The sequence below is a fragment of the Dendropsophus ebraccatus genome, chromosome 1 (genome assembly GCF_027789765.1).
Source record: "Dendropsophus ebraccatus isolate aDenEbr1 chromosome 1, aDenEbr1.pat, whole genome shotgun sequence".
Taxonomy (NCBI): domain Eukaryota; kingdom Metazoa; phylum Chordata; class Amphibia; order Anura; family Hylidae; genus Dendropsophus; species Dendropsophus ebraccatus.
This window is the reverse complement of record NC_091454.1, coordinates 110,466,165-110,483,222: the sequence shown is the minus strand read 5'-3', so window position 1 is coordinate 110,483,222 and position 17,058 is coordinate 110,466,165. Positions and strand designations below refer to the sequence as shown.

Here is a 17,058-nt window from a genome sequence, read left to right as displayed (position 1 = left end):
CATTGCTTCCAGAAAAGTAACTGTGTACAGATGGCACCCAAATGAAGCATCTAGGGCCATATAATGCATATACTAAGGGGAATAAATGAAATGTCTAGTAAAGTCTGTTTGTTTTTTCTGTTCCCAACAGCTTGATACACGCTATCATTTATTGGGTATCTGGTAAAATATTTCCATGAGTTTCAAATACCTTACTTATGCACCAAAAACTTAGCGCCAAAAAATACAGGGTTTAATAAAAAAAAAAAATCCCTGAAGTAATTTATTTTTGACAGATATTCTTGTTTTCCCTGAAAAATGGTGGGTTTCAGGCCTGTTGGGCCACATGGGACGTGCACCAAAATTTGGTGCAAAGACCGGGCAAAAAATTACCGAAATGTGTCATTTATATCCTCCAATTATTATGGAGGTATTTTTCCGAAGAAGCATTACATTTAGAGAAGAGCTCTGACAAAGTCATCTGCCATACTCTCCCCTGTACTTTTTCTATATATTATCAATAGTTAAGAATTTTATTCGAGCACTTGCAAATACTGGGGGGATTTCAGAATACATATATAGCATGTGTAATTTGCCCTCTTTACAATCAATTACATGCTTTTTGGTGGATATTTCCAGCTCATTTTCAGGTATGAAAGTTGGCTGAGGTTAGCTATACAACTGGAGTTTTATGAGACAGTTTAGTTGTTATGAACTAATGTGCCTTGAAATGTACATGTATATGGTTCCCAAGTGATTGGCTCTGCCTGCTAGTGAGTTAGATGGGTTGTTCTGTAGATGACTACATAATGTGGCCAACTCGTTCATTTAATTACTGATACAAATTATCAAGGTTGAGCAGATAGTTAAATCCAGATAGTACGAGAAATAAATCCAGCTAGTCTCAGAAAGTGTAAAAATGAAATATGGCTATTATTAAAGGGCTAACTGCTTCAAGACATATGTAGTTGCACACAGCCTATCAGACCATATAGATTTTCAGTGACAACTCCTGACAGCAAAGGCTTCCATGTTGCTGAATTGTTTAATCAATTGAGCAATAACCATGTCTAAAATCCTGGGTAGAGGAGGACTACTTGAATTTTTATAGTTACCACCTTAGCTATTGGGTGCTGGGTTTCATTCCAGTTTACAGATGAATCAGCCAGATACCATGTAGAAAAATGAATTACGTGAAAGTCTTCCTAGAGTGTAATGGCAGCTCCTGCACAAGCACTAAAGCTGTTAATCTCTTAGTGAAGATGGATGCAGTGTTTCTTTTGTCAGAATATGTTGTTACACATTTAATCTATACAAAAGGGAAATACATTAACTGTACATTATAAAATGGGAGGAAAATTGATTTGCTAATCCTTTTATTGAGTTTGGTTTTGTTAGAGGGGATTTTCTATAACTGACATTTATCGCTAATCCACAGGATAGATAATAAATGACTGATAGCTAAAGCCCTCATACTGAGACACCAGTATGGTGTCCAGAGCCTCTTTTCCTCCACACTGGAGAGGAAGTTTGATCCACTGTGTCACTTCATTTACAGTTTACAAAACTGACTGAGCCATTCGAGTACAGTGCTCAGATGCTTTCTGCATCCTCATAGACTTAGGCTATGTTCACACAACATATTTTTTCGTATTTCTACGAAATGGCCGTAGTTAATAGGAAAAAATCTGTTGTCTATTTGTCTATGGGATCCCGGCCAGAGCATATACACATAGTATACGCTCTGGCCGGGATCCCTCGCGGCGCAGCAAACAACTGACATGTTAGTTTTCTGCGGCCACTATTCAGTGAATAGCGGCACGCAGGAACCCATGTCAGTGCACACTATGAAGCGATCGGCCCCTATGACCTCTGTGGTTCAGGCAGCATAATGACAGCAACCAATGACAGGTTTCCTTTAAGAAGATGGAAGAATTCTGGATTTCTGTTTTAGTGATCTGTGAGACTTCCAATGGTAGAGACCATTAACACCTATCTTGTGATAAATGTCAGATGTGGGAAAACCTCCAAGAAAAAGTGATGCAGAAGTGTAGGCTGAGAAGTTATTCATTATTTCCTATATATCTAGCATTCGTCTCTCTTTCTCTTCCATGGTTTCCAGTCTCTCCTGCTGGACTGGAAACAGGCATATTGATAATGAGAACATTGCTTGTATGGATTTGGTCTGTGGCTGCCAATATCACCATTTCTCTTCCTTTTTCTGCAAAAGTGTTCCTTTAACTAGTAGGACAGCTGTAAATTTGGCAAGTGTGCAGTCAAGCCTGTATTTAGGGTGTTGTGAAAGTAATAAAACATGGCCCATTTACTTAAAGGGAAACTGTCAGCTAGAAAAGATCTCAAATTGCTGCATAGCTATGTAAGCAATGAGACTATCCGTGCCTTTACTGTAGTGGTCCTGCAGTCTTGTACAAGTCCAATAAAGGTATGGATAGTCTCATTGCTTATCTATCTATTTAAGGAGTTAAGAAGAAAGGAGTTTGAGATGTCTTTTCTAGCTGACAGTTTCCCTTTAGTATCCGTACAGTCGGTACCACATCAGTTCTTGAGTTTTGTCCTGTATCGCCACACAGCTCTGTTGAAGTAAATGGGGCTGAACATCAATACAACATAGAACCCACAGACTGGTGTAGCAATGTTTTTGAAAAAAAAAAAGCTGCGATTTTATTCAAATCATGGATAATTCTTTTAGGAAGCAGTTGCTAATGCTCTCTTATAGTTTAATTTTCAGAGTGACAGGCTATTTCTTAATATATATATATATATATATATATATATATATATATATATATATATATATTAACTGCATAAAATTAAAACTATGAGTCAATGCCCTTGATCCACTGCCGTTTAAGTTAGCCATAGGCATGACTTTTAAGTGCTGACTAGTCGTATACCATCAGCTTTAGTCTATAGCACTGCAAACATCTATAACCATGCAAAGGCAATAGAGTAAGTGAAATGAAAAATACCCTTTTAGAATACATGAGATTCAGCAAATTGTCAATCAGCTATTGGTGACTAATGGCAGGGAAGAATGTGACCCATTACTGGCTACCATAAAACTTCTGATATCAGCAATTTCCCCTAGTGGCCTATTAAGTGTGCACTTGTATTATTTAGGCACTGTACTGCAGTTTTATTTGAACACTAAATAGTAATGGTTATTTAAGCACAGTTTAGTGCTGTAGTGTTTTAATGGTATGGTAGCATTGCTGAGGAACCATCCAACAGTATTACATGGGGACTTTTAGGAATTGTTATTTTAAACAGTAAAGCAAAATTTAGGGTTTACACTGGAAGTTTGAATGTAATGTACATGTCCTATACTCTTGACAATGATAAAAACATATATGTTAAAAAATAAATTCTGTTGTATGCCATATGACAAAATCTATTTCCTGTTGAATTACACCATAATAAAAAAACACCAAAAACATATTGCAAAATGTTTTTTTTTCTATATATGTGAATATATATACAGTATATATATATATATATATATATATATATATATATATATATATATATAAAAATGCAGTGCAATGCTATGTTTAGTGATAAGTGAACTTGCGTAACGTTCGCAATTTGACTCCCAGTGGCTGGAGAGGTTGGATGCAACCCTAGGGCTCCCAGGAAAATATGCATACACCCTGGTTCATGATCATTATTTGCAGCCATCATTACCGATAGATGTCATGTCATGTTGCTCTTTGACAGCCTTCCAGAAAGATGGCCATTTTTTATGTAGTTAGGGCATAGCCTAAACTCTGCCTTATTTAGGCAGTAATATAGCAGTATTATTTCTCTACTTCTAAAAAGGTGCTTGCAAAAGTCTATCTAAAAAAGGTAAATACCCATCCCGATAGGGCCCTGAGCAGCACTAAGAAAATAGGAATAATTTGTTACACTTTGACTCAGGCTGGGTTCAACAACAACAGCCGTTATTTTAAAATAACAGCACATATTTGCCATTAAATGACGGCCATCCACTCAATTACAACATTATGTGAACAGATCCTTTCTGTGTTTTCAATCCACTCCTTGTTTTGGTTGCTATACAGCCTCAAATATACAGCCTTAAATATACGTAGTGTGAACATAGCCTTAAGACAGAAGCACAAAGTAAAGTAATATAGAGGAGCCAAGTTTTATTTACCTATTTATCTAAAACGTAACCCCAACCTATTGTCAGTTATTTTACCTTTTTGGGGTAAGTCTATTTTGGGATATAAATAAAGAAAAAAGAAAAAGAAAAAGCGTAAGAGTAATTTTTATTTACCTTCCTAAAGGTTAATACTGAAAGTTGTGTTTTGGAATCTTACTCATTGTAAATCACATAGATTTCTCATTTCAAACAATAAAAGCAAATTATACTTGTTTTTCAGCACAAATCACATTTAATATTATTTTCATGGTCATTGACCTGAATTAGGCAAGGTATGCAGTGCAGGAAATGAGTCATGGCAATCTCAGAGCACAGTTGCATCTGTTATTTCAATTTATTTGTTAAGGTAATGTTAGTTACATCTTTGGCATATCTGGGGGACAAATGCATAGACTGAAACATATTTTGTCTTTTCTCTTTTTCAGGTGGACAGTACCTAATGAATATGACTTGGAGTCAGCTGCCTCAAACTGAATCGCTAAGAAATATCTTTCATGTTATAGTTTATCTGCATGATGTTCTGAATACGGAGAATGTATAAAATTGAATCCAATGTTTTGGTTCTAGTTTTGTGGCTGTTAAAGGAACTGTTGATATATCCTGTGAACCCTTCTATATTGTCACTTAGTGGGCACTGATGATAGCATCTAATAGATGCAACTTCAAAGGGTCTACATTTTTCCATAAAAAATTACTGCGTTGGCTTTCGGATCGTGTATATGTCTTCAGCAAAGTTGGCTTTGGAAAGAAAATCTTTAAAGTCTGGCGGCCTTTCCACCATGTATCTGGTCAAAAGGCTGTACTGGATCTTAAGCCTGATACATACAGTTGGAAGTCAAGAATATGCCCACTCTATCCGAGTGGAAGGGGACGTTATACTTGGTGGTCTTTTCCCAGTCCATTCAAGAGGAGAGCGAGGGGTGCCTTGTGGGGAACTTAAAAAAGAAAAAGGAATTCACAGACTTGAGGCAATGATGTACGCCGTAGACCAGATAAATAAAGACCAGGAACTTCTTCCAAACATTACTTTAGGGGTTCGGATCCTTGATACTTGCTCTAGGGATACTTATGCCTTGGAGCAGTCCTTAACTTTTGTGCAAGCTTTAATAGAAAAAGATGCTACTGATGTCAGATGTGCAAATGGAGATTCACCTATTTTTACCAAGCCGGATAGAATAGCTGCAGTGATAGGAGCTGCAGCAAGTTCTGTTTCCATTATGGTGGCTAATATATTAAGACTCTTTAAGGTAAGGTATTTGTTTAAATCTATATTTGCAGTCTTTTGTCTATGAATAACATGCCATTTTCTTCAAGTAGAATAATTTATGCAGAGCATGCTTCTTTTTATGGTTTACATTGCCAAGCTTTGAAAGCAGCATGTGTTATTGGAGTACCGAAGTAAATGAAATGTTTGTCTGCCAAGAGTCTTTGCATTCTCACTTTCTTGTTTTAATGACCCATTTACCCCTGTTAGCACTGGAATCATCTTTGTAGCAAGTGAATATAATCTGGTGACGCTCAGTAATTTTGTACTTCTAGAAAAGATTTCTGCAATAAGATATGTTTTTGAGTTCCTCTTATAACCTTTTGCAAATAGGGAACACCATTAACAAAATACATGGATCAATAAAAGCAGTAAAGAGCATTGTGTTTATCGTGCCTTATAGAGGGATATGTAGATGAGAATCCTCTATAATGTAGGAATAAATCAAGCCGCCCTCATAAACACTTCAGAATTTCTTTTTATACCAGTGATGTCATAAATGTCATAGAACTGAAATGGCTTCAGAACATCAAAGCTAAAGGTTTATCAGCTCTGTTGGCAACATGTTTGAAAATATGTATTTTTTTTTTTAAATGCTATATCTTGACAATTTCAGGCTGAATTTCAGTTTGAATTATAAAAAATCTGGAGTATGATGTCATTTTTTTATGCATAAATGAAATATAAATGTCACATTATTCCTAGTCACAGTCTGAGAAATGTTGTATTTAGGGGTGCCTCCAATATGCCAGATGACTTTTTATATGTTACATCTTGTTTATTAGTCATTTTAAAGTGTACCTGTCATTTCAGGTCACTATTCGGAATAAGCTGTCCTATGTGTGTACATGAGGAGCAGCACTATACCTGGCCATTATTAATTTGGTATAGTCTGTTCTTTAGCATATTTTAAGTAGCAAATATCAGCTGCAAGTTGTCTTTTAGCCGCCTTTCTCTTTGTCTTCCTGAACTAAAGTCATTACTAGGTTGATTTTGAGAGTTGATGACAGTTTAGCAAGAAGGTGTGTGTGTGTGTGGGGGGGGGGGGGAATATGCAATTTGGTAGGAAGGGGGAGACACAAGAAGCAAGCATTTTTGTTTGATGAGATATATTACAAAGTGTTTTTATATTTGCCTATATCATTGATCTTTGCATGATTGCTGTTTATTGTTGGTTGAAACAACAGTGTCTATTTAGAGTCACCTCTGTTTACAATTACTACGACCTTCATCTATGGATCTGCACCTGATGTCGACTATAGTCTTATATACATGTACTTTCAATGAGACACCTTATCACCTTGAGTATAAAATTTCAAAATAAGAATGTACAGATGGCACTAATATGTTTAAAAAAGTCTATTACACACATATAAACAAGTTGCCATCTTCTATCAAAATGAGAGATTACTATTGATGTAAACCTCTGGATACCATCAAGGATGGTTTAAGTGGCATTTCTAAATGTTATTTCAGAAGATAATTTTAGGCAGCATTACCAAATATTCAGCATTTAATTTACACATTAAAGCAGTGTTCACACACAGTAAAATAAAAATGCAGCCTTAATTTTCAGTGAAAATAAAACAATGTGTGAACAGGTAAAAAAAAGCTTTTTTGCTAAAGCGAGGGTAAATAATGAGCAAATTGAGTAGGGGTGAGCAAATTTACAGTACTAACAAAGTAAAGCTCTTTGCTAGGCTTGGTGGTCAGCTTGTCAGCAACTGCCTTTGAACTAGATCCAGCTATTCCAGGTACCTAGAGTGGAGCGGCACGGGGTTCAAAGGCAGCCATCTGGTAAGTCAACCTCCAAGCCCAGCAAAGAACTTTACTTTGCTAGTATTGTTAAATTGCTTATCGCTAATACCGACCATTTTGAAGGTCGTAATCAGTTACAGCTGTTATTCTATACTGTGTGTATACTGCTGGTCAATTTTCTATTGACTTCAATTGATTGCATTATTTCATTAAAAATAAGGCTGTATTTTTACCTTAAAGTTACGACTGTTTTTTGCTTTTATTTTACTGTGTGTGAACATAGCCTAAGGCTTATAATTACATTTGTTTTGCTTTAGTTGGATGGATAGAAAATGAGTATGAACACATAGGCCACCCAGGCCTGCCTTGACCAGTGTTAGACATTGTTGCCAAATTATGAAGATAGCTGTCAGGGGAGCTAAGATTGTATAATAGTCTCCACTTTTAGAAACTGGACCATTAAATTACTTATTACTCGATTGTACAATTAGTTTTTAGCCTATGAATATGGAGGAAGCACAATATTAGGGCCTATAGCCTGTCACAAGACACCTATTAGTACCAATGTTAATCACATTAATTATTTCTAAGTCCAAAGTATTAAACAGTTGTCCAACTCTTAAACATCACAGAAAACTTGAACAAACCAACTGCAGAGCCTGATCCTACTAATACTATTATGAACAGCTGTAAAACGGTAATATGGAACTGTCTCACCATACAATGAAGTGGTATCTACAGAAACATACATATTGATTGAATGCAGTCCTTCAATAGTTGACCTTACCGTATGTGCACTAAGATACCCCTACTTAGAGAACCAACTGAGAACTTGCCCTAAAAAGGCGACCCCCTCCCTGTACTATCCCCCCACAAGGACTTATTAATTCTACACATACTTGTGTATATAGGGATAATACAAGCTAGGGATCGCCTTTTTTAGGGTAAGTGCGCCAATGTTTCCCTGAGTTAGTAGGAGTAGCTTGGTGCACATACGATTGGGTCAACTATTTGACTTTTTGATACATTGATTATATTGTTAATATGGAGGGACTATTAAAAAATTGGTCTGTAATTCCTTAACAATAATGCAATATTTATGTTAAACTCCTTACTGAAACATTACGCTTCAACCACATATTGAGGGTTTTGTTTCAGATCTAAAATGGGAGTGTAAAAAAGATAAATGATAAAACTTCTGTCACTGTCTGAATACTTCTGGACCCTTGGTATCTTACTTTGTTAGTACATCTTTGCTCATTTGACAGATGAGAATGTGCCATTCTCTATAGACAGAGTCTATAGGTGAGCCATCAATCCTAATAACAAAACATGCAATTATGTAAATGATGTAGATAAAATATCCATCGCAAAATCTATTACATTTATCATTCCAAAATGCTCATTCTAAAACCATAGAAAAACATCATGCAGAGGGCATATGCTCTTTATATCTATAACCAAAATGTTAGTTAATAAACACTATTCTTTGACAGTTTTGTTTGTGCCGGGAATTATATGACATGCTATCAGATGATTCTTCAAAAACTGACTATAGGGAATTTAAGAAAGCCCCGAGGGCAGAAGTCTTTGCTGACAGAAGCTACTTTAGGATACCTATAAGCAGTCAAGATAACTATACTTTTTTGAGTTCATAGCAAAAATCTGATTATGTCATCAATGAGACCAGACAGCCAAAACAAGGCTTTTAATTTTAAGAGAGTAAAAAAAGTTACAATACAGTGTAAAAATTTGCCATGGAATGTAATGCAACGTTCCTAACTTAACAATAAAGAAAATATCTATCTAGACGTAGCACAAATGACCACGGCACTATACATTCAAAGTAAACAAATGGTGTCGGTTTATTTTAGTGCATCTCAGGGAACAAGCTTGTTCCCTGAGATGCACTAAAATAAACCGACACCATTTGTTCACTTTGATTGTGCAGTGCTGCGGTCATTTGTGCTACGTCTAAATACACCCCAGTGGATCAAGGTGGGACGGCTGGCACCCCCTTTGCTACCTTTACTCCTGAGTGGTGCGTGTTTTTGCTACATCTATCTATCTATCTATCTATCTATCTAATAAACACAATCAGCTGTTTGTTGTTATGAGCCAATAAATCTTTACACGGATCACATCTTGGAGTACTGCAGTCGTTTTGATACTTTTGATCTATCTATCTATCTATCTATCTATCTATCTATCTATCTATCTATCTATCTATCATCTATCTATCTATCTATCTATCCATCTATCCAGGGGATATGTCTCTTCTATTTACTTTTTTATTAGCTACTTCTTTACATTGAGACTTTTATGTATTTTTAACAACTTGTAAAAAACTGTTTCTTATACAATGATTGACTTAGCCACAGACTTATCTGGGAACTAATCTCACGACCTCAGTCATTGAGAGTTACCCTCATTTTACCATACAGTTTAGAGTAGCCCTGTCACAAATAGTTTCTTTTATATGTTTTAAAGACAAATCAAAATTTGTTATGGTTCGGGGGCTGGGTTTTCCGACCGTGGAGAATGAGCCAGGAGAAACCACATAATGTAAGTCTATGGGTCTCACTCTCATAGACATAGAGCAGGGAGAGAGGAGGGTATTCTCCTGATCACTTATGGTCTGGACCCCAACCGACATTTGACATGTTAAAGTTTTTTTTTTGTGACATGTACACTTATTTATCTCAGAAAAGAGGTAAGTCTACTTTAAAAACACAGGACTTCATGCTCACCCCTAGAAAACAGGATTACATTTTCAAGAATACAAAGGTTGGCCAATTTTCCAGAATTATGCACCAGTTTTACATATTCTCATACATTCAATCATCTGTTGAAGAAATTATCAATATGACTTTTTGATTTTTTAGATTGTGTTATGTCAAATGCTGCAATTTCATGTAGCCCCTAGATAATATGTATTGTCTGAAATCTAACAATTTTGTAATGCTGACATTATATGCAGGAAGCATGAGGCTGCAACAGCTCCCACTGAAAGGGAATTGATATATTTTGGCTCCTGTCAGGCAGTCTAGTTACTGTGGATATACTACAGGGTTGCTATCTCATTACTTTTGGAAACCTGCAATGTCCTTAGAGGCGTTTTTTGCCAGTCTGTCTGGCTTTGCTTTTTGTTACAGAGGTCCTGCCTCACAATCTTTTGGAGTGTAAGGAAAACAGCTATTGACAGAACGTTTCAGATAATCTTTCTTGCTGGCAAGGAAAATGCTTCTTGAAAAATTCTATACTATCCGAACAGTTTTTAAGTAGCTATTTAGTTACTTGAACAAATAAAATTACTATGATTTTTTTTTCATCACATAGACTCTTGATTGGCAAGCATGGTTGTAATATAGGCCCTGGGTTTACTAACTTTTCAGTATATAACATTTACTTTCCATAGCAAACTACAGTAATTGCCTAAAGGAGAAATAATTAATTGACCTGGTAACAGGTATTCTAATATTAAGACTTATTTACATTAATGTCTGAACCTTTATTTTACCTTGCTTACTTTACTGCTTCTATGAGAAAAACCCACATATTTATTATTAGAAACCATTTTAGTATAAAAAAAAGTAAATACATATATAGAAGTTTATATGCCTATATGTTGTAAAACTTTTCTCACCACACATTTTGTTGACCACCACCATCCTAAAAACAGGGTTGTTCAGTTCCCATTCCCAAAGGGGAGAAATGATTATGCACGTCAGATACTGACATAAAATTTGTTAAGTATACAAGACATATACAATACCAACATGCCATAAACACCTGTGGTAAGAACCCACATTATGTTCCCACTATACAATTAAATTATGCTATATTTGTGAGTGTTTGTTGCACAGAGCAACAATCAGAGAAAAAAAAAAGAAAATAAAATTTCTTGTGAGAGGTTGTGATAATATTAAACTACATGACTGTAAACAGTTTCCCTGAAGTTATTTGTGTGATATCCTTGAGGAAAAATACATCATTTGCTAAGAAGTGCTAAAGCTAAGAACACAGAAAAACTCAATTTATCAAGCAACGCCTTTAAAAATCAGCATTCCAGTGGGTTTTCTTTCTGTAATAGTACTTCTGACTTCTGGTAAAGAGGGATAGCTATGCTTCGAATGTGTATAATATTTGTTATACTTATGATATCACAGTAAGGAATTGGATTTGTTCATTTCAATATGATCTGTTTTCACTTGACAAAAAAAATTATTTTTAAAGATAAAGGGCCGTCACATAATAAACAAACAGGAAAACTTTATGCAGGTGTTTTACACAAATATAAGAGTTCTTTATGCTGCATTTACACAGAACGATTATCGTGCGAATTTGCGCGATAACGATCGAATTCGAACGATAATCGTACGTGTAAACGCAGCGAACGATCAAACGACGAGCGAGAAATCGTTCATTTTGATCTTTCAAGAACCTCTCAAATTGTCGTTGACCGTTCGCAAAAAATTTGCAGATCGTTCCGTGTGAACAGTCGTTCGTCGATTTAACCAATGTGTGAGATAGGATTAAGCGATCGAAAAATGAATTTTCCGTACGATTTAGCGTATCGTCTAAATGCTGATCGTTATGAAAAAAAATCGTTACTTCGACATCGTTAATCGTACGATTGGGCGAATTATTGTTTCATGTAAACGTAGCATTAATTAGGGCCATCAGGCCAGTTGAAGTGGCTTTCTCAGGGGGCACCACCTGTTGTCAGAAGGGTGCGGCACAGGAGGTAAAAAAATCCCAGCCCAGGACTTGATTTTAACTGTGCAACAAAATTCTTCCATGAACCCTATGGACATTAGTTGACTTAGCTAATGCAAGATATGGTAGATAAAGTGCAGTATCAAGAGTCTTTCCAGTCTCAGTTTCCCAGAGAAAAGCTGCTTATTGACAGGAAAAACAATGAATAATTGTTTGCTGTCCGTAGTACAGTGAATAGGTCATTTGGCTCTGTACTTGGTTTCTGTGGCTAAGCTATCAATAGTTTTTTCCCTGGAAAACATCTTTAACCTTCCTGAGTGCTTTCTGGTGAGAGATTTTTTTTTGTCTCTTCACAGGAGGAGTTGTAAGTTATACTAAAATCTCAGACCACAGTTTTCAGGCTTGGAACACCTAAAAGTGGATATAATTATGTCTTTACAGAGAGGAGAACCATAGGACTGGGTCCTTTCTCTCCCTCCTGATTCCCAGAACAACATTATGTTGTTATACTTTTTACAAACCCTGCTTACCTGTATGATGAACCTGACAGGGCAACTTTAGCCTTTAGTCTGAAATACAGTTGTTTCGGTCTCAAACCTGTTGAGTATTGTGCAGAATTAATAATAGAACTTTGTCCAGACATCTAAAGAAAAGAAAGCCTAGAGATTCCCCCTGCTCAGCTACAGCCTGCTCAGCTCACCATTGCCCTCTCCTGCCACAGTGGGCTGTCATTAAGCAGGGGTCCATAGCTGGCAACAGAAGTATGGCTGCCTTTTTTTTTTACTGTAAGGGTTCCTTTAAACTGTTTCGGAGCTCCCAGCATCATAATGAATGATGTTGCCAGGAACTCTGAAACTGTGTAAATACTGTATAAATATTCACACTACTGTACTGACATGACTGTACTGAATATTTCAAAAGCACCCTAAGGTGCTTAGTCAAGCATTAAGCTCAATTGAGCACTCCAATTTTTGATCAGGCACTATGCCCGACCAAACATGCTCGTTCAACACTAGTAGGAATCAATGCAGCCCTGTTCTCACTCACTCCACTGTCCCTACCTACTTGTGCCATAAAGGACATTCCCCAACTTGACATAGATCTCTACACTGAAATAAGCACACACAAAGGGGGAGGGAGGTGAGTCAGGCTGGGTTAGCACTAAAAGGGCATATATGAAAAGAAACACTAAGATTGGATCAAAAGCAGATAACATATCAAAGGGTTAAAAGCAGAAAATCAAATTGAGAAAACAGGCCAGGCAGGAGGTAACATTAGGTCCAAATGGCGAAGAGAGACCAATCTCAGCCACAGGAGTGCTCCAGCTGGAGGCTTCATTGGCCCTTCTACCTTTTGATTGGGGTGGCACACTCTGCACAATACTCAACAATGGAAGTGTACCCAGAATCAAAGGAATGTCTGGAAGGGGAGCTGGAACAGGAAGAGAAGGTGGCACAGACACAGGGTCAGGTAAGCTTCTCACAGCCCCCCCCCCTTTTTTACAAGGAGTCTCAGAGGCCAATTTATCCAGATTACTTTAAAAAAACCTTTCCAACGGACCAGATACTACAATGCTCCCTGAACTTTCCTGAAGTCAATGATCTGGGATACCTCATACTCCAGTTCAGCATTTAAATCCTTTTGTCTTCCTGGTCTGTGAAGACAGCCCGAGTCCCTCTTGGAAAACAGGGATACAGCCTATGACTTAGGATTCAAATGACGATGGTTCAGGTTTGTACGAACCTGAACCTCGGTCCAGCTTTCTCATCTTTAGCTACCTTTTATTTATCCCCCAAAGTTTGATTATGTTTCATGACTCTCAGAAGTCTAGCTTGATAAACCATTTGGCACACAATATTTGATTAAGTGGATCAGGGATGAAATCTAGTGCATATTATATTTTCTCAGAAAAGTTGGGAAAGACAACAGATGGCTGAAAAAGTAATGTACTGGTAATAATAAATACAGCTTGACTGGGTTCACACTACGTATATTTCAGTCAGTATTGTGGTCCTCATATTGCAACCAAAACCAGGAGTGGATTAAAAACACAGAAAGGATCTGTTCACACAATGTTGAAATTGAGTGGATGTCCGCCATATAACAGTAAATAACGGCCATTATTTCAATATAACAGCCGTTGTTCTAAAATAACAGCAAATATTTGCCATTAAATGGCGGCCATCCACTCAACTTCAACATTGTGTGAACAGAGCCTTTCTGTGTTTTTAATCCACTCCTGGTTTTGGTTGCAATATGAGGACCACAATACTGACTGAAATATACATAGTGTGAACCCAGCTGAGGGTACAAACCCACACACCGTATACACAGCAGATACGCAACAAATACTCAGCAAATACGCAGCAGATTTGTTGGTACAGATTTGATGCTGTGTTCAGTTATTTAGATCTAATCTGCTGCGTATTTGCTGCGTGTTTGCTGCGTATTGCAGCAGTAAATACGCTGCTTATACGGTGTGTGGGTTTATACCCTGAAAAGCAATTTAAGGTATAAAATGAGCATGTTAGAGAGAAAGAGTCTATTAGGAAAAAAGATAGGCAGAGGTTCCTGTCTAAAAATTATGGAACAATTTCAGAAAAATGTTCCCAAATGTACAATTGAGCAGACTTTGATCACCATCTAGAGTACATAATACCATTAAAAGATTTAGAGAATCTGGGGATCCATATGTGCAATGGACCAGGCCAACAGTCAGTATTGAATTTTCTTGATCTACTTGCTATTAGGCAACACTAGATTAAAAATAGGCATGATTCTGTACTGGAAATCGCTGCATGGACTCAGAAATACTTCCAAAAAATATTGTGAACACAGTATGAAGTGCAGTCCAAAAATGCAAGTTAAAGCTACAAAAAGCAGTGCCTTCTTCTCTGGGCCAAAACTCTTTGGGGCTGGGTTCACACTACGTATATTTCAGTCAGTATTGTGGTCCTCATATTGCAACCAAAAGAAAACACAGAAAGGATCTGTTCACACAATGGTGAAATTGAGTGGATGGCCGCCATATAACAGTAAATAACTGCCATTATTTCAATACAACAGCCGTTGTTTTAAAATAACAGCAAATATTTGCCATTAAATGGCGGCCATCCACTCAATTTCAACATTGTGTGAACAGAGCTTTTCTGTGTTTTTCATCCACTCCTGGTTTTGGTTGCAATATGAGGACCACAATACTGACTGAAATATACGTAGTGTGAACCCAGCCTTAGAATGGATGGGGGCAAAATCAAAAATTGCTCTGTGGTCCGGTGAATCAAAATTTGAAATTATTTTTGGAAGCCATGGACATTGTGTCTGAAGATGAGATGAACCTCCTACCTTGTTATCAGCACACAGTTCAAAAGTCTGCATCTGATAATATAGGGTTGTATTAGTTTCTATGGCAATGGCAGCCTCTATTAAGCCTTAAGTCTCTATTACACACACCGATTTATCTGACAGATTCTTAAAGAGAACCTGTAACCCCCCTTGCCGGGGCAGAGGCCGGCCAACCCCCCCTAGAGACCCTTATACTTACGCTGTGCACGAAGTCCGGTTTCTGGAGTCGCTCCCGCCGCTAAGATATCACCCTCTAATACCCGGCGTGTGCGCATCACAGATGAGTCTGACGCTCATAGAGAATGACTGGGGTCAGTTGGGCTCTTCATAGGCACGGGGGGTGACAGGTTCCCTTTAAAGCCAAAGCCAGGAATGAATTTGGAAAGAGGAGAAATCTCAGTCTTTCCTTTGTGACCTGTTCTCTGTTTATAGTATGTTCCTGGATTTAGCTTGTGTGTAATAGGACCTTTAGGCTATATTCAGACAATGTCTTTTTATGCCCTGTTTACAGCCGCCTTTATTCTGAATAGCTATTATTTTAGAGCCAAATGACAGTAGCCCAAAAAGGCATCCGTAAAATGGTAAAAAAAGACATTGTGGGAACATACTCTAACTCTGATACCACTTGATGCCATGTGACAACATAAAAAGAATATGACCATAGCAATTTTTACATTACTATATGGAATGAGAAAAACATTAAAAAGCATCATTATTTTAAATATATTGAGCACTATTATAACCCCTTTTTATAAAAAGTAGTTTATTGTAATTTAAAGCAAACTTATACGTTTCCTTACTGTGTTTCTCTCTTATTTATTAAAGTGTCTTTATTTTCTTTCTCGCTGAATCTCTGTTCCAAAAAAAAAAAAAAAAAGTTTGTCATAATCTAAAAGTTTACTGGTTTGCAAAACGCAACTGTACTAGTTTTTATGGCTTATGAGGTCATGACAGATTGAGGTACTATACAGTTGTGATTCGTGCAAGGGAAGGAAAAAGCTGGGATCATGAGAATGATTCTCGTAGGAAGTCATTTCCCTCAGTTATCAGGAATTTGTGGCAGGACTGAGTATTAGTTTAACATTGCTCTGTTGAAACCTTGGCAGCTTTTCATCTCCTCCATTCTGAGCACGAGTATCAGATACTGTACTGCACAAGATTTGTGAGACTTATACCATGGCTTGAGGGGCTATCTTGGGATTATTGTGTGTTGCAAGAAACCAAGAACGAAAGAAAAAGCCTACAACTTTCAATAAGCCCTAGAGAAATTACTTAGCTTGTTCAGGCATGCCAAGGTGCACAAAAAAAGAAATGAGATTAAAATGCTCCAGCTGGTTGGCTGTCTTTATTCTCCTTTGTCTTATCTTAAATCTTCCATTTCCCTGTAAAACGCAATTTCGAACATAATTATTTTTTTTCTAATTGTGTAATATTTTTGTTGCTTCATACATAATGTATCATAAACAGTCTGATCGGTAATAGCCACATCTAATGCATCATAGTCTAGCTCTGCACTATGTGCTATATTGGTTAAGGTTTCATTGAGAAACTAAGCTATAAACCTGAAACAGAGATGAAAATGAGGCAATGATTTGTCTCAAATACCATCAATTTGTCTTGTGAAACCATGACAGCCAACGCCTGATTTCCATTATGCAATGCAACTGCAAAGAACGTTCCACTGCAGTCTTGATCAATATAGGGTCACATGGTGTCTCCTGTGGGAAAATCTTCTATTTACCCATGTAATTGATGGAGCACAATTTCCAGCATAAAAAGGAGACATCTTCTTTAGATCTAATTATGG

The 17,058-nt window shown here is 37.1% G+C and overlaps 1 protein-coding gene across 1 annotated transcript in view; it reads left to right on the top strand.

Annotated features, from left to right (window-relative positions):
• Positions 1 to 4,884: 4,884 nt before the first annotated feature.
• The window catches only part of GRM8 (glutamate metabotropic receptor 8), a 628,898-nt gene continuing 616,724 nt past the window's right edge, over positions 4,885 to 17,058 (top strand). Inside the window, exon 1 of the mRNA XM_069957605.1 lies at positions 4,885 to 5,412. Coding sequence (XP_069813706.1) covers positions 4,885 to 5,412 — 528 coding nt within the window. The remainder of the gene's footprint in view (positions 5,413 to 17,058) is intronic.